Source organism: Hyalella azteca, unplaced genomic scaffold (assembly GCF_000764305.2).
Source record: "Hyalella azteca isolate HAZT.00-mixed unplaced genomic scaffold, Hazt_2.0.2 contig8861, whole genome shotgun sequence".
Taxonomy (NCBI): Eukaryota; Metazoa; Arthropoda; class Malacostraca; order Amphipoda; family Hyalellidae; genus Hyalella; species Hyalella azteca.
The window spans coordinates 131-18,283 of NW_025938944.1; the positions used below are offsets into that span (position 1 = coordinate 131).

Sequence of the window (18,153 nt, forward strand, 5' to 3'; positions counted from 1 at the left end):
AGGTTACACCGTATGTCAACATTATCTTCCGATTTGCACACTAAATGTCGGATATTATTGTTCAAATAACGGATGTTAATTGAAAATTTATTATTGTTGAAATGGCTGCTAATTGGTTTCTATTCATTTTTGGAGTTGTTGTCGTTGTTTTATAATTAAATGCACTAATTTATTCCAGTTAAAAATGACAAAACTCACATTTTTTTCCTCGGCCCTAATCACATGAAATAGAATAGAATAGAAGCGTCGGCACTGAAGAAATATGCCCAAGGCCTGTTGCCGATTCTTGAATTTTTCGTGACTTGATTCACAAGGGATCCGGCCTTTGGAACCCGATCTTTCCATAACTGCCGATTGATTGAGATAGCTGCCGGACTTATTGCCTGGTCCGTAATTTGCTTCACGCACCATCAGTCCATCTCTATGTTTATGTAACAATATTTCTTTATGAAAATATATCTCTATGTGAGAATGATGTAAATACATCTCTATGGAAGTACCTATATATTTTATGGAAAATATATCTTTTATAAAATATATCTCTATCACTTTAAGGAAATATATATTTAACAATGTATATCTTTATGTTTATGTACCAATATTTATGTTACAATATCAGTCTATAATCTATCAATCTAGCAGTGCTGTTTATTATGCACCTAAAATACTGGGCCTTAAAAAGATGTATGGCCGACGGCTGCGCACCCTCAGGAACGACTGAAAAAATATTTAAGTGGCAAGGAGAACAGTCAAATACTGATTAAAATTTAGTGGCTACGTTTTTCTTTGTAGGAGTTACGTTTTTCTTTCTATAAAACACGGTACTACTAGAAGGAAAAGAAAATGATTTTCTAATTATATATGAGTTTCGTCATGCATGCAGTGTCGAGACTAGACTATCCACTTGCACGATCGATAGTTTTCAGTCTTGCATGATGTATAATAATTTTCACTGGGTTCTCATTCCTTAATTAACATAATGTAATCTCGGACATCTAAAAGGGTCTAAAAAGTGATTTTGCGCAGTGTGAATGAATCAATTAAGTACCATATAGCCATAATTTCTTTACATATAATTTAGTTGTTTGTGGCCGTTTTGATACTTTTTGCCCGTTTTCGCTTTGAATCATCTAGGTAGCAACCGAGACATGAAACCGCGATGAGCGAATTGCCGTTAGCGGTTAGTCAAGCGATAGACACGGACTGAGAAGGTGTGCGCTGATTGAACTGCTTTGAGGCTTGAGTGGAAGTCCTCGTGTTAGAGCAAAAACTTTGGCGTGTCTTGTTTACAAAATTGTTTCTTCCTTTGATCGTTGGTGGCGGTTGCGTAACATGAACGAATTTTGCTTAGTCAGCAGATGTCGAGTGTCAACTGAACGACCGTGATAGCATATTTTTTATTTGTGTATTGCCTCGCTGGCGACAGTTTGAAAGTTGATTTTTATAAGAAATTACCATTTTAAAAATCGCGGTAAATACGAGAGGATTCGAAGAAGTCAATGACTGATAAATAATTCTCAAGCAATATTTAATTTTGGGATGGTGAAAAGGAATGTCATTCAATGTAATGTCTGTTTTGGACTGTTGTGCACAAATCGAATGTCAAACTTAAATTTGGCGTTTTTTTCATTCCACATGGTCATGAGTACGTTCGGCATTCTTGGATCAAAAATTATTATTTACTGCAAGTAGAAGTCTGCGAATTTCCCCTCTTTTACAGATGAACGTTTTTGCATCTTGCTTCATTTGTCAATGCCGGATTTCTATGAGAAATGAGACACTCTATAACTTTAGATTCTGATTGTGCTCACTGGTTCAGTTGCTTCCGGTCGAGACAGTCGTGCATAACTAATTAACTATACACCGAACATGAAATAAGGTGTGGCTGTACATACGAAACTCGAATTGCTAACTAACTTGAACTATGCACCTGCATTGTCGCCCATAAGATACTGTGAGATGCATTCTTTATACTTGCAAGGATTTAAGTGATGAAAATTTCCACCTCATCTCCAAGTTACTAATTGGAAGATATAGATACTCTTGGTAATGGCATTAATTTTGAATTCAAGCTATGGTATGTACTATTCTGTAACCGTGCACTGCAAGTGTATGCATTAGGTACGGTAGGGGCTTCACGAGCGCGCGTTCGCATTACCAATCGTTTTGGAATATTTTCTGGGACTGCAATTTTGTGCGTTAGATGGTATCGTGCGACACAAAACTTAGCTATGTTTGGAAATTTGAAGTTGGAAGTTATTTTTTGCTATTATTTTTAACCTAACTTCATAACAAAAAATAATACGATGTAAATTTCCGAAATACGAATTAATTGGAGATCTTTGTAAAACGACAGCCAGGACGACCCTATGGAACCGAATGCTCTATAATCTCTGGGATTGTGCGCCCCGCTCAAAGCTGATCAACCCTGCTGGTTATGTGTACTTGAATTTACTTCATATCTGTTCATCTGGTTTAATCGTCTAAAATATTTTGTGCGATTAGTGGCTCGTTAAAAAAAGATGCACGGTTACCCGTTGTGTAAGGTTACGACCGTGGCACGGTTGTGGCGGTGCCATCATTGCAGCCCAGACAGGGTTAGCAGCCAAATCCATGAGTTCATCCTAAATTCTTAATTTCTCCAAATTGTAAAATATAATTTATTAGATTTCCATGTCTTATTAAATAAATGTATGTTGTGTCTAAACGAAACTCGAATTTTTGTTCCAGATCAAAAATGAGAAGTGGCTATGTCAACATTATTTACATATTTATACACATCTCATCTAGTAAGGCTACAAGATTTGATGGCCATTCACCGGAGTCATTCAATGACAATGCATCCTTCGTAACCGAACTAGTTCCCGCCCATCTGACTACACTGAAAAATTCAACCAATCCTAGATATTCGCACTCCTCTGATGTCACTTTAGTCGAGCCTGCTTCTGTGAACAGGTCGGGAATGGGTGATCTCATTCGCGCATCAAACGCGGACAAGGAATCGACTCTTGTGAAAATTTCAGGCAATGAACGTTCATTCACATCTTCATTGAATGCGACGACAACAGCATTTGATTCCGTTCGTCAGGAGGCCTTCGTTGCAGGCCACAAGCAAACTACGGAATCAAGTTCAAACTTTCCCATCGATCTCCGTCCTCAGCAGTTAAATTTGTTGAAACCTAATCTTAAATCTGACGTCAATTTTTCCTCCCTCCACTCGATCGCACCCTCCATGTACTTAGATTCGTCTGAGAAACATTCATCCTCAATTCTCAATGCGAAATCCGTCTCTGTTGGTGATTCATACATGCCAGTCAACGCCAGCAGCTTGGCTTCTTTACAAAGTCAAACTAATTTAATGCTTGATAATATTCGAATAAATCACTCCGTGTCTTCGGAAAGTACTAACGAAACTGAGTTCGACGACAACTGTCTTCATTGCGATGATTCCGGCTACCTTCATATTGACATGGATGGCGCCGATTGGAGGTTGGGTTTTATCTGTTCTCGTGGATTTCCACATGAGCATCCACTCCTGTCAACATGCATAGTGACCTTCGCTAAACGTGTCATGTTGCTCTTCCACGAGTTTTACGTCGAGCACAACAGCATTGTGAGTTTCTTTCGTATGGGAATTACCTTGTCTCTTGTTTGTCGCATTTGTTCCGATGTACATTGTTATAGTGACAACTTAGAAAATCTGAGTCGTAAATTAAATTTTAGTGGATTTGGTTGAGAAAGCAATCTAAAATTATTGCGAAGCGATACTATAGACGTGCTTTCAATACTTGACGCAAAGCTGGATGCTATGTATTTATTGTCCCACTAATTTCTGAATGCCTTACATTCAACATTTAAAACTGGTGACGTATTTACCCTGAGCTCATCTGTTTTGCGTTTGGTAAACGTGTAGTATGCCAAGTGCGTATTTAATATATAACAGATTTAATTAAATTGTTCATTCTCATTGGATGATATATAGATCCTAAGTCTCGTGCGTTTCGTATTTTTCTGCAGGCTCTTTTCGTATTATTAAAAAATTTTCTAGAAAGATGTACCGTTAAATGGGGTAACTTTGATCATTTTTTTTTAAATGATGCCATTTTTTTACTAGATAAGTTAAACTTAAATTGAAACATGCAAAATACAGGTCTATACTATAGCTTCACTCACCATAAATTGCTGGCTCCTGCCTCTCATTGTTTTGATGTAATTTAAAAAAAAGTGATGGTCTTTGTTACCCCAGCTCTTGGCGTATCTTAGACCGGGTGGTAAAATCAATTTTATTTTTTGGTAAAATAAATCCAAATAACTCCAGGTTTTGGTGCATTGTAGTAGAACTCTTCTAGTTACATATGCAAATGACAAATTTTAGGAAAGTGTCATAGTTTGCAAATTGGGGTGCTGCCCCCCAATGGGCGAAATGTGACCACCTAATGGCAGCCGTGAGGGGTAACGTTGACCGGTTTGGAAATTAAGTTAAAATTACCATATATAAGACTAGAGGCTGAAACATGAAGAAAAAACGTTAATAGGTGTATCAAACATAAAATATGTTATATAGGTACCTATGGTAATTTTAACTTAATTTCCAAGCCGGTCAATGTTACCCTGTCACGGCTGTCATTAGGTGGTCATAGTTCCTCCATTGGGGGGCGGCGCCCCCCATTTGCAAACTATGACACTTTCCTAAAGTTTGTCATTTGTATATGTAACTAGAAGAGTTATACTACAATGCATCAAAACCTGGAGTTATTTTACAAAAAAAAAAAAATACAAAAATTGGATGGGGTACTCCTACAGGCTTTAAATAATAGCTCTTTTTCGTGGGTCACATTTTTAATTTTTTAACCGATTAGATATGCAAACTTTTTAAATCTTTCTATTGTGTTACGTAGCCTCAGTATTAGGCCTTTAATGGCCATTGACTAAATTTTTCTATGTCAAATAGTTTTTGCGTTTTGGGGGTTTATGTTAAAAAAAACGAAAAGTGGTCAAAGTTACCTCGCGGGAGTCAACGTAACCCCCATTTTACGGTAAATTAATATTCACAAGATGAACATTCCGCATTTTTTACGAAATTCGCCGGCTTATGACAGCTCAAGCATTGACGAAGATCTGACGATGCCTATCATTCCAATGAATTATCCTCAAGTCTGTTGAGAACTCTCTAAATTGCAAGAAGAACATAAGGTCAAGTTTTTGCGTCGCTTAATTCATGGTGTGACTGTTTATCTATATTTTAAGTGATTAAGTCACTAATTATAGGCTTCTTTCTGAATCTTGCGTCACTTGAGCTGTATAATTAATGCGTTAAGTCTTTTTATTCGAAGACCTATCTTCGTCAAGTCTTTTTATTCGAATAGATATCTTATGTCTTGCTAACGATAGCATTCCTCTTCCAATTGAGTAGATTACATTCGTAAATTTTTCTACCGAAGAAATTTTCTACTCTTTATATACTATTTGAAAATAGGTTCAATATTTATTTAATGCGATTGACACATATCGTATCCCTGACTAAAGGTATGTTTTTTCTGCCAAGACGTATTGAATGTAATCCATGCCTATCATTTCCCTATAAGTTCAGGCCTTTTCATTGTAAGTCCTTAAACTCGTCATAATATCAGTTCCAGTTTCCTGCTAGCCAAGAACATAAAAAAACTGATGATCCCCCTCCCGTCCTCTCCACCAGGTCTCCGAGTGCGAACAGAATTTGCCGGCGAGCTGCAAGGTCATAGATTATCACAAAACCAGGGTGCCAATCCACATACAAGAACTTTATCATCTTAACCTCACCATTGGCGAGCCCAACAATGGTGCGTAATTTTATGCGTAATGTATTGTTTTTCATGTTTGATGTAAGCGTGGTTCCAAGAAAATTTAGATCTATGATATAAATATTTTTCATGGTCATTTTAAATTAGATTCGTGATCGTCGAGTGATTGAGAACAAAAATCTGTCGCTGGAAAGAATCGTTAATTATTTTGAATAAAATGAATTCCAAATGTTTTCTCTTCCTGACCTAATCCATCTACTATGCTCATTTGCTAAATAGTATTTACCGTGTGCGTCATTTTATAAATGATAATTTTTGTGTTTGTAGATTCTCTCGGAAGCCTGGGTGGTCGTAAGGGCTACAATATCACCTTTGAAATGTTCAACAAAACCTTGAATTTCTATGGACTAAGAGATGCATCTCGGCTGGTCAAAATGAATAACGAGCCTCAACCCGAGAATTTCCATGCTGGACTCAAACGTCGTGTTGGCACGCCCTTCGACTGCCACTACAACGGCTACCCTGTAATACGAAGGTACGTGGCAACGACTACCCCGTCATACGGAGGTGCGTTGCAACGGCTACCCCGTCATACGGAGGTGCGTGGCAACGGCTACCTCGTCATACGGAGGTGCGTGGCAGCGGCTACCCGTCATACGGAGGTGCGTGGCAGCGGCTACCCCGTCATACGGAGGTTCTACGCAGTTCAACTAGGAATGCTCGGTTAAAAATTCTCAATTCTCTTGATTTGCTTCGCGCGAATCAAGAACCACTTTTTTCCTATTGATATTTCTTGCGTGAAGTGTTATGAGACTTACTGCCTGCCCAGGACGCATAGAATGTAATTTAGTGCCGCCCGCATTACCTGCTGGCTGCTCAGACCACCGACGTGGTAAAGGCATCCATTTATCGTGTAGATTGATGGACTCGACTTATGGAAACTTTTATATTAATGGCACTCTCTATTGGGCTCAATACGAGCACTTTTCAAAACTGTATAATGTGGCGTACCGAAAGTTATTTCTTATAAGGTTGAAATTGATCATTATTGCACTACTTCTTGTAATAAAAGTAGAACTCTCAAAACCCGATGACATTCAATTGTACCGGATAATAATGAATATTATATAACTCGACAAGTACCTCATATTAGCTGGTTTATGTTAATTATATCATAGGTAACCAAAAAAATTCTGTTTGCATTTCTCAACAGAAAACAACTAAGGTTTTTGCGCCGATTTGTCGGTGCACACTGTATGCTCTACAAATTATTATAGAGCACGTCACAAGTTATTGTCTTTTCCGAAGCAACTATACTCATATGATACTGTGCTATCATGCAAATCGCATTCATTTCTCGCTGTCTCGTTTTTGCTATTCACGTGCAAAAGTTATAATTGCCAAATTTTTTCGTTGTCAGAAGACGAATCACTAGTCGAATGTTTCTTGGGCTGGAGGTTTGGTGGATTTTGACTGTTTATTAATTTTCTATTCTAGTATTTACAGTCCTTGTATTGCGTAAAGTATAATGTGCAGACGAGTCATTTTGTCATGTGGGTTTGTTGCTTTGCTGAATATACGCTTAACTGTTTCATTTTATTCGGCTATGACATTCTGCTCGACAGAGCGATAAGTGCATCAAATTTAACAAATAAAATTGCATGATTCTGAAGACCTGGTGCAACTAGTAGTTCAAACTTGTTTATAGTAATGAAGGACTTTGGAAACATTTAGAACATTCTTAGAAACTATAGAAGATTTCGATTAAACTGACAAATAAACTGAGATTGCCGAATAAGACGTTAATTAACTATTGAACTACACTGACTCATGAACAGTGACATAGAACTAAATTCAACTAATATTCGTAGTGCATGCTAAACCATAGGGTTATATTCTCAGTTAATATGTTCACTGCAAGCATTACATTCTAATACAAAAAGTTGTTTGGGATGATGTCAATCCTCTCAAAAATTCTTCTCTTTTCTATTATTATTCGTATGTATTATATTATTATTCACGAATTTCTTAGCCTTTTTTATGTCGAATGATTTTTTGCCTGCCAGCCAAATTGAGCACACTCAAAAATATTATGGGCCAAAAAATTTCGCATTAAATAATGCAGCGATACATCAAAAAATCTCCTGCAAAGACTACAAGAAACACTTGTGCCAGTCTGGTACTGCCTGCGGTATTGATATTTAACATTGCCGATCAATTATTTAAAAAAAAATTGCAAAACCTTGTTTAAAAAATACTTATTTGGCTATTGCGATTTTTTTTTCATTTTAGCCACAGCGAAAAACTTCGATAAACTTGAATTTTAATATTACGATACGTTGCTAGCTATTCATAATTATACCGCTGCTGTTGCTAGGCACTCTGCAGGCTACGAGGCGCCGGGAAGGGTGTCAGGAGGTTGAGGGGAGAAATAAGTTGTCGTAAACAACGTCATTAATCACGAGGGTCGGTGCTGGAATCCCGGCCTTACCTCGTCCGAGTTGAGTGAAGGATGAGGGAAGCTCCGGCTGTGTCAGCCCATCTTCTCGCTAAACTCGTGGCCGGATTAAGCTGGCCGTTAAATTTCGCCCTGCGAATTCCGTTGTTACGGGCTTCATACTCAAAAAAATATAACTTAGTACTCACTGCAGTAAGTGACAGAGCGCATTTTCTCGTCGACGAAAACTTGAGGTCACGGACGGACGGACAGACAGACAGACGGACATGGCTAGCACAATAGTGCATTTTTTCCATAAATGCGAAAATGCGCTAAAAATGGAGCTACGAACGGCGTGACAAAACGGAATAGGTTATTCGTTTAAGTTACGATTATTTAATTTTTTTCCATTTTTCGATTCAAATGCACCATTTTTTTCTCGAAATGTCTGGATTTCTTTTTTATTATCTTTCTCTCTCTTATTCATTTATCATAATAAAAACAGTTACTTCTGTATACTATTTTTAGCTAAATCAATGGAGTTAACGTAATTATAAAAATTTTATGGCAAGTGAGTTTTATGCTTAGGTTTCAGGTTGGGTCTTGTGTTTGGCATTTCAGAGGTTTACCGAAGATTCATGAAAAACATCAGTGACAGAGACTGACAAAACATCAGAGAATGTTGGACAGAAAATCCAACAAAACTTCACAACAGTCACATACGCTTTTGTGTTTCTCCAAAAGCAGAGTTGGAGGCGGGCTGGGTCCGGTGACATTGCAGTCCCAGTGCCAGTGTATGCTGGGCAGCACCGGTCCTCTCTGCCAGTTCGGCAGTATGTGCTCACGCAATAACCAGTGCAGTTACTGCGGCACAAACGGTATTTGTAGGTAATGAAAAAACTTTTCTTGGTTATTCACCCCGTATATTTTCGTGTTTGCGTTAAATAACTTAGATATTGAATTTTCAAGCTTTTACCGGCCAGCTATAGTAGTAGGGCTAGTTATAGTCTTACACGTATGACTATAACTAGCTTGATTATGTCGCCTTAAACGGCACATTCAATTTTAATTCCTTTTGCATTTGCGGCTGTTTTATTTCACCTTAATGCATTTCATATTTTACCTTATGCATTTTATATTTTACTTTTTGCATTGCATATTTTACCTGTTACATTATATCCTATCGTTTCATTGCCAGCTCCATATCTTAGCGTTTTGCGGCTGTTCAATTTCCTACCCTCGTACGGCAGCTTGACTTTCTATCTTTTTGCTACATTTTAGTACATTTTCTCTCCTATATCGGCTAGCTAAATTTCCTCTCGTATTAATATTCGTTTTCTTTCCTCTTCTTATGTGGCCCGCTTCATTTCCTGTGATAATATTGGAACCGACACACTTTCTTAGTTTACCGCTTTCAAAATATTCGGACGTCACAAATCTTCATGGCACTCACGGTACCATCTAATCAACCGTACGTCTTCATTTTATTGTCACGTATACTAAAACGACAAATCAACTTCAGCGATGTGGAAGGCGGACGACATACCTCGTGCTCGTGTCAGATGCGAGACGAGTGTGACAGTGGAGACGACGGAACGTGTGGGCAGAGAGAATTTTACGGTGGCGTGTGTTGCCACTTGCCTCACCACTTCTACCCTCTCGAGAACTTCAATTTTACAGGTAACAATTCCATGTAAATTTACTGAAATATCCTTTATTTTTAAATTATGGAAACCTTGAAAATTTTAATTTAGTTGGCCTATTATCAGAAATCATTTTCTCCGAAGGCAAACTTGGTATTAATTCACAATTTCCTTGATGTGATGCATAAACTTGATGATCAAGAGTGATGCATCAACTAGATGATCTCGCCCTGTGCGTGCTTCGCGCTTTGAATAATCACAGGAATACCATCTTATCTAGTACCATGATCAAGGTGGTAATTATTGCATTGCATTTAACCCTGCATTGAAAAATATCGGGCACTTGCACTCAGTTCTCCCCAACACCTCTCGGTGGAGCAAAGGCCCGTTGCGTTTTGCAAAGTGCCGGCTCGTGTCGTATCCCCACCAGCTTTCGCTGCTGCTCTGCGCTCCGAAAAAACGTTGCTTCCCGACTGGTGAGCTCTACCATTGCAGTTTGCTACTTGCTTTAGCAATCAAGTAGGAAAAACATTACAAATTAGACCTAAAACTTTTTATCTTTAAAAATGTTCTTTCAGCACATACTGATAGCTTACACTAAGCGGACATAGTCGAACACTGCTTCCCGACAAGTGCGCTCTACCATTTAAATGTGCTAATTGCTATATCTATCATTGAAACAATAACACTGAAAAGATGCATGAAAGTGTTTCAGCTTTAAAAAATCATTTTAAACTTATGCACCTGTATACAATTATTTGATCCTAAGCAGACATTATTAAATTACAGTTTGCTCGTGTAATTAAGCGTTCATTAAAGTCCAGTGGAAAATTACGATCACTCGTCCGTTGTGCAAACTTGATTTGTTTTTCTGGTTGCATAATAATTGTTTCCTTCTGCTTTCCCTCTGCAGATCCAACTTATACATTAAATCAATAATTTTTTTATTTTCCATTTCCAGTACCTGCGAGCTCCAACCTACTCGCAAATTCGCATCCTTCGGTAGGTACTGCAAAACTTCTCTGTCTCTTAATGATAAGCGCGAAACGTTACAATGCTGCTTTCGTTGCAGTCAAAATAGTTTATATACGCACGCATATATTTTTTTTAATTTTTTGCACTATTTCTACACCTCGTAGACGTTGGATTTCTACCCCTGGTAGACGCTGAATTTCTACACCTCATAGAAGCTGAATTTCTACACCTCGTAGACGCTGATTTTCTACACCTCGTAAACGCTGAATTTCTACACCTCGTAAACGCTGAATTTCTACACCTCGTAAAGGCTGAATTTCTACACCTCGTAGACGCTGAATTTCTACACATCGTAGACGCTGAATTTCTACACCTCGTAGACGCTGAATTTCTACACCTCGTAGACGCTGAATTTCTACACCTCGTAGACGCTGAATTTCTGCACCTCGTAGACGCTGAACTTTTACACCTCGTAGACGCTGAATTTCTACACCTCGTAGACGCTGAACTTTTACACCTCTTAGACGCTGTATTTCTACACCTCGTAGACGCTGTATATCTACACCTCGTAGACGCTGACTAATATTTTCTTGCTTAAACGTCTAATGATATGGAATCAAAAATTAACCAAATTTGCATTCTTCCTAAAATATTCTATAGTATTAAGATATAAATCACGATTATATTTTTACATTATCCCACGACATATTTATATGACGGGAGCTCAGTTTATTATTCAGGAGGCCCTGTTCATGTTTAAAAGTTGACTATGTAAAAATATTAACTTCAGTCTCACCAAGTGTCGAAGAACGTGCTCATGAAGTGGCGCCTTGGTCTCGCTCTAGCTTCCCATAAAGAGCAAATAAATGGCAGTAGGCGTGCTGTGTTGCGCCGTTTCATTCTCAAACAAGAGCATGTTGAATCGTACAAATATCGTGTTTCTATTTTCTTGATTCGTGCCTCGACAGAAACTTCCTGCGTCTCACGACTCTTGCTTTACCATGGCTAGCCAGTCGTTTTGGGTTGGAAACAACGGCAGCTTGGGCAAGTCTGAAAACTTCTCGGAGCACATAAACTTAAAAGAAAACAGAACAAAATTCTCATATGACGGTAAAATTGACCGCGACACTGAAGTGAGGGAAGGATGCTGGTCGCAGCAAGCTGAAGTCGTGAAGGCCATTGCTGCGATTGGCAGCAAAGAAAATGCAAGGGAGTCACGTAAACGAGACCTCAGCGGCAACCTCACCCTTCAGGTCAGCTCATGTTTTCATCTTGCGTGTTGTTGTTGATGATCGTACTGCGCACACAGAGCCCCGAGTTCAATTTTAGAGTAAAGCAAACAGCGTTTCAGTAACAGGCATGCATAATTAATTATCAGCGTAATTTATTTAAATTAATTTTCGCTTTTACCCAATTAAACTATGTGCGAGTCGAACTAATTCAGAATAAAATCTAAAATTTTTGATGCCGTTTCCACAAGTAGGCTGGTACCATTCGTCGGCAGTCCTACATGAACGACAACGAAATCTCATTTCTTGAACAGAAATTTTCATATTTTTGACAGTTTCTGGCTTTAAGTTTTATTTTTATAGTTCAGTAGAATTTATTAGGATGCATACAATGAGTTATCCATCCATATTGCTGATTATACGACTCTCATAGATCGCGTATTGATATTTATGAGGAAATCTTCCGCATTCACATTGATTCAGGTTTATTCTTCTAAACTTTTTATGTGTATGTATCGAAATGCAACCACTAGGAACGATATTATAAAAATTTTTATTTAGGTACAGCAGGGTAATTATCTAATATGGTTAAGGTGCAACTCATTTGATATAAAAATTTTATTGAGTGGGTTTCTTTGTTTTCATTTAAGGACAAAAACGCCTTCGTTTGCAATGAAAAAAAAAACTTCGCTATAAAATAATTCTCGTGATTGACCGACCATTCAAAATCAAAGCTTATGGAACTCGCAAGACATTTATTGACACAAATTTCTGCCTGCTCATATTTTCATAACCAATGTTTTTTAGCGCAAATTTTTACATAGGATAGATTGAAGTATCTTTTGGATGGTTTTTCATTATTTCATGCAGATGATGCATTATTTAAATGCATGTTCTACTCTAATTTTACTTCCAAATGACGAAACAATTCCGTTCGAGAACGTGTTAGGCTAACGCTGCAGCTGACAAATTTACTAATATTCTACATAGGTAGTATTCATTTGGTGTCAAGTTAATGATTCACTATCTCTACTTTCATACGATTCTCGTTCATAACATTGACATTATTTGCAGTGCATTCCAATCATTGTTTTTGAATCAAGAAAAGCGGTTAAATATGGTCTGCGTGGTTCAGCTATCAGTTAAAGGTACGGGTTCTCCATTTGCAACAATATTTTTTTTTTGCTGATGGCGATCTGCTAATTAAACAATTTTTAAATGAGTTACGTGCGAACCGAGCAGTTCAAGATCAACTCTATGATACTCGAGGTCAAGTGTTCGGTGGCATCTTCAGACGGGCAATTCGACTTCAAATGGTACTTGGACGCCCATCCCATCACCGGCACCTCGCAAACGTTAGTTACTTTCCTACGGCCATACTTTAAAAACTCGCTAAGTGAACGTAAGTACTTATATACGCTTTATTTTCTTGTCTATGATTGGTAGATTTGGCTTGAAAGGCCGTCAATGATTGGCGGATGAACTTACAATCTCTTAATTTTTATAAAGCCGCGCGTCACAGTCCAGTCAAGCCAAACTGACTTTGATGATCAATCAAGTAATCCGTGTAGTATGATATTTCAGTTATTCAGTTAATTTCAAGTTATTATTTAAGTGAAGGTTATCTTGACAGATGAAAGTTCTCTTTATTCAGTTCATTTCAAGTTATTATTCAAGTGAAAGTTATCTTGACAATAGAAAGTTCTCTTTATTCAGTTAATTTCAAGTTATTATTTAAGTGAAAAGTTATCTAGACAATTTCTTTATACGTGGCAGGTTATACAATGCGGACTGCTGCACAGGCATGCTGCTCGTCGACTCCATAGGAGGTCACGAGTACGGCATTTACACGTGTCGAGCGTTCAACTCTGACGCTGAGGGCACGGCCAGTATCCTGATAGACCCCAGGCCTGAAAAAGTCGTCGTTGAACCACGCAGTGTCGCCGTCAGGAAGGTACTGTTCAAGTTCTGTACTGTCAACTTATTTAAGGTAAGTAAAATGCCCTGTGGAAAGGAAAAGTCACTGTGGGAATTATCAATAATTTATATTTGTCAAGCTCTAAAAACTTTCGTTGCTAAACTTTTCATGCCCAATCAGCGGCCGAATTTTTCGTACATGTAGACCAGCAAATTAACTGACTTTCTGTGAGTCACTCACTTTTTTGTTCATAAAGAAATCAATTGGCTTCTCTCGTCTCTAATTTTAAATTTGATATTAGTTCCATAGACAATTTATATCTGATAGATCATCCATAGCAAATCGCAACTTGATGTGATGACACGCATTCAAATTAGAGGTAATAATAATTTTGTAATTTTGATAATCAGAAAGTTTTATAATTACCAATCGTCTAATGGATAAAAAGAAGTAACCAGAAGGGTTTCGTTAAATCTTAAATGTCGAATGACGTAAATTAGGCACTCCATCACGTTGGTGAATTATATTCCTAAACAGTTCGTTTTATATAGCGCGCATATTTATACCAAGACTGCGTGCATCTCTTAAAAACTATAATAAGCAGAAAGGGTTTGTTTGGCGTACATGCTTAGGATAAATTCAGTTTGAATCATACCGCACTCCGTCTAAACATAGAAACGTTTACGCGTTTCAGATGATTTATCTTGCTCTGTTACACTACAGTTCAAATGCTTAGGGTCACCCAACAATTTTTTGTTTTCCATGAAAAGTCCCATTTATTCACCACCATACGTGGAGAAATTAAGAGTGAAGAAATAATAAGAGACGAAAAAATCGGGTCAAGAAATTGATAAGGTTAGATTATTATTTGCATTTGAAATTTAACATTGTTTTTACATAAAACTCGCATCAAACTTGCAACAAACACGCAGTCACAGATATGGCTATTTTTGTACCATTCTGCCGTAAAGCCCAAAATCCCGCAGTCAGCTCTTCACTGTAGATGTTGAAACTGGTGTTTAGCGGGTAGTATTTAATGAAGATGCTGGACGGAGTCCTGTGAGGCATTTGTTTCTCAAACTGGAGACTCTCATAAACTTATCTTCTTGCTTAGTTGTTCAACGCACCTTCTCACTTCTTTATCTACTCTAGTTAGCTGTTTGTGATGTCCTCTGAAGGGAGAGTTTGTGAGTGCATTGCGCCCACCCTGGTAGTTGCAACTTGTGAGTGGGTGGACTGGGTGGTCGTTGGCCCTATTTGGATAGAACACATTTCTGAGCTAGTTCCTCGACCATTACTGGCTCGCTGACCCGCCTGGACCATAATTGCATTACACAGCACCCTGGAAAAGCCAGGTACTTATTTATCAACCAAATCTGGATGAATGTCTGAGTTGGCCATGAGCTGAGCTTAACTTAAGAATTTGCCCCGAGTGGACTCGAACCCTGGAGCTGGGTGCGAGAGACCGAGTCTCTCACTCTGCACCGCGCAGCTTTTCTTCTGAATGTAGTCCAGTAAACCGTTGAAGGAAATCTTCAATTTTTCAGCAATATCTCACGTTGAATAGCCGTCGTTTCAAAGAAGAATAATGACTGTCAAGGTTAAGATGATAGTTTTCTTTTTCTGGCCATTTGAGCGTTCTGGCCTTACAAATGTGAGGGTCCAGAAACACAATCTGCTCAAAGAAAGTTTAGTTTTGTATCTTCTGTAATGATCTAGATTGTTTTCAGAAATGTGAACATGATAGCACAAGGTTTTTAATCATCAATCAACTTTCTGGGTCAATGAGCAAACATACTGTACCATTAGAACACTGGAGTGATAATTACTGGAAATGGGCCTCCACGTAAAAATTGCAGAAAAAAAACGGACATTTGCAGCTAGAACAGTCATTTAATACATTAACAATATAAAGAGTATTAGGGCTAGTTCAAAAAAGTTAGGACTAGTTTAAAAGTTTTCTTCGTTGAAAAAAAGTACTTTTCATCAAAAATAATGACAGTTCAATGTAACCCATGCAAAATTTTGAACGGTAGTGTACATTAGATGAAATGTTCTCCAAGCGATCTAATAACCAGCATTATTCACTGCGTTGATACATAATCTTATTTCATTGTAATTGTGGCCAATCCTGGAAGTAAATCTTTCGTTGAAATTCCTTTATTATTGAATGTGTTCATGAATGTGTTCCTTGCAATAACTATATGCAATTGCGTTAGTAAAACACACTGAAATGTTAGTAAATCATTTGTTGACCATTTAAAGAGGATTCGAAGTTTGTACATGATAACTGGTACAAATCTCCTATAATTTCCCAGTATGGGCATTAATTCGAAAATGTGTAGAAATGCTAAACACTAATTGTATATTATCTATAATTTTCTATCATGGGCATTCTTTCGAAACTGTGTAGAAATGCTAAACACTAATTATCTATTATCTATAATTTTCTAGCATGGGCATTCATTCGAAACTGTGTAGAAATGGTAAATACTAATTGTCCATTATTGTGGATATTCTGAGATAGTGTGTTCCGTCAGGGCGGGAACCTCGAGCTGAGATGCGTGGGCGTGAACCGTCCCGGCGTGTGGAGGACGATATTTGCAGCACGCTGGGATACAAAGCTGGGCAGACAATCTGCGTTGCCTCTCTGGCACCAGAGACTGGGACCTCTGCAACTGCGGGGAGAAATCTCTGAGCATGTGCAGTGGGCACGCAACGTCCTCCACCTTCATAACATCTCCGTTAGTCTCGCGTACTGAATGGAGTTCTTTCAGTGAATATTGGTCAAATGGAAATTTAAAATTCCTGGATAGATTTGCGGAAATAGAGTGAATTAGGTAATTATATGTGATTATGATACGATTATTATACATTTTAATTGAGCGTAAGAAAAACCTACGAAACTAACTAATGCTAATTTGAGCTGGATAGTGGACCTACTATTTTGAGTACAGAATTTTTGAACTCGTCGATGAGAATTCGGATTCGCAGACAAGTTCTAAAGTACAAAAGTGGAATGTAAGGTTTACGTTTGAATCGTTAAACCTATTAATAGATAAAATATACTTCACTTAATGATGTGTGTGTTTAAAATTATGTTTACAGGACTCTCTGGATCTGACGTGTGCGCTGCACAGCCCCGAGGTGGAGGTAGTCGCGTTTCGCTTCTCATCTTGTCGTGTGAACGACGCTGCAGTGAGTTTTTGTTGTCAACTGTCATGGGCTTACCCAATACGTTGCAAAGATTTTCTGTTTCAAAGCGTGATTTGTCGAGAAATCGCCGAAAAATCAATTTAATTTGAGGAGCAGATCAGTGTTAATAGATCGCGAGGGCAATTCTCTGGTTGATTTTTTGCAGGTATTGGAGTCTTGGGATGTTGAACAAATATCAAAATTCTATATAGCTTTATTTGAAATTAGGATGCTCTTTAAGTGAGAAGATGAAGATTAATTAGAGTAGAAACTAGTATTCTGCATTCATGTTCTCCGTATTTTAGTCGCGGCGGCTGGTAGAAGTGTCGCTGGTGACGGAGGCGAAGACGACGGTGAGGGTGACCGTGCTGCCCGAAGACGAACCAGCCTGCGAGGCGGAGACGCTTCAAGGGGTTGTCTGGCCGCTAACTCGTGTGAATATTTGGTTTTTAACGATTTTAATATTATTTTTTGCCCCTAGTTTATAATTATAATTCAATTGTATTATATAGCATGATTCAATCGTATTTATATAGTGTGTTATTGTTATTGCTAAATCCAGTTCAAGACGGTTACGTGAAGCGTTTTTTTCCTCGGTCCCAAAATGTTTTGGGGTTGTAGAGCGTTGTTGCAGAATATCCGCAACATAGTGATTACTGAATACTTAAGAATTTTGTTTTTGTGTTTCAGGTTCATGATAACTCAGTACAAGGTTGCCCGTTGGGCTACGTAGGTCAAACTCGTCGCAACTGTTCACAATCGCAGGATAACGCCCCTCTAGATGACGTTCCTATAGATGGCGCCCCACTAGATGATACCCCTCCAGATCATACCCCTCTAGATGACACACCTCTAGATGACGCCCCACTAGATTTTATATCGCCGTTCAATATCTCGTCACTTGATGTTAATGGCTCCTCTCCTGAATTTTCTCCCGACGCGGTACCTAGAAGATCTGAAGAAATGAAAGCTCAAA

The 18,153-nt window shown here is 38.2% G+C and overlaps 1 protein-coding gene and 1 long non-coding RNA gene across 2 annotated transcripts; both read left to right on the forward strand.

Moving 5' to 3' along the window:
* Positions 1-2,962: 2,962 nt before the first annotated feature.
* Positions 2,963-16,744, forward strand: LOC125178322. Its single transcript, XM_047881808.1, has 11 exons — positions 2,963-3,613; positions 5,696-5,819; positions 6,108-6,315; positions 8,965-9,105; positions 9,740-9,897; positions 10,214-10,336; positions 10,822-10,862; positions 11,804-12,088; positions 13,307-13,419; positions 13,841-14,018; positions 16,523-16,744. The coding sequence occupies exons 1-11, from the start codon at positions 2,963-2,965 to the stop codon at positions 16,742-16,744; spliced, it is 2,244 nt and encodes a 747-aa protein (XP_047737764.1).
* Positions 16,745-17,121: 377 nt separating this feature from the next.
* Positions 17,122-17,994, forward strand: LOC125178321. The gene is made up of 3 exons (XR_007156860.1): positions 17,122-17,180; positions 17,483-17,611; positions 17,868-17,994. It is a non-coding gene; the product is annotated as an uncharacterized LOC125178321 (long non-coding RNA).
* Positions 17,995-18,153: the final 159 nt, after the last annotated feature.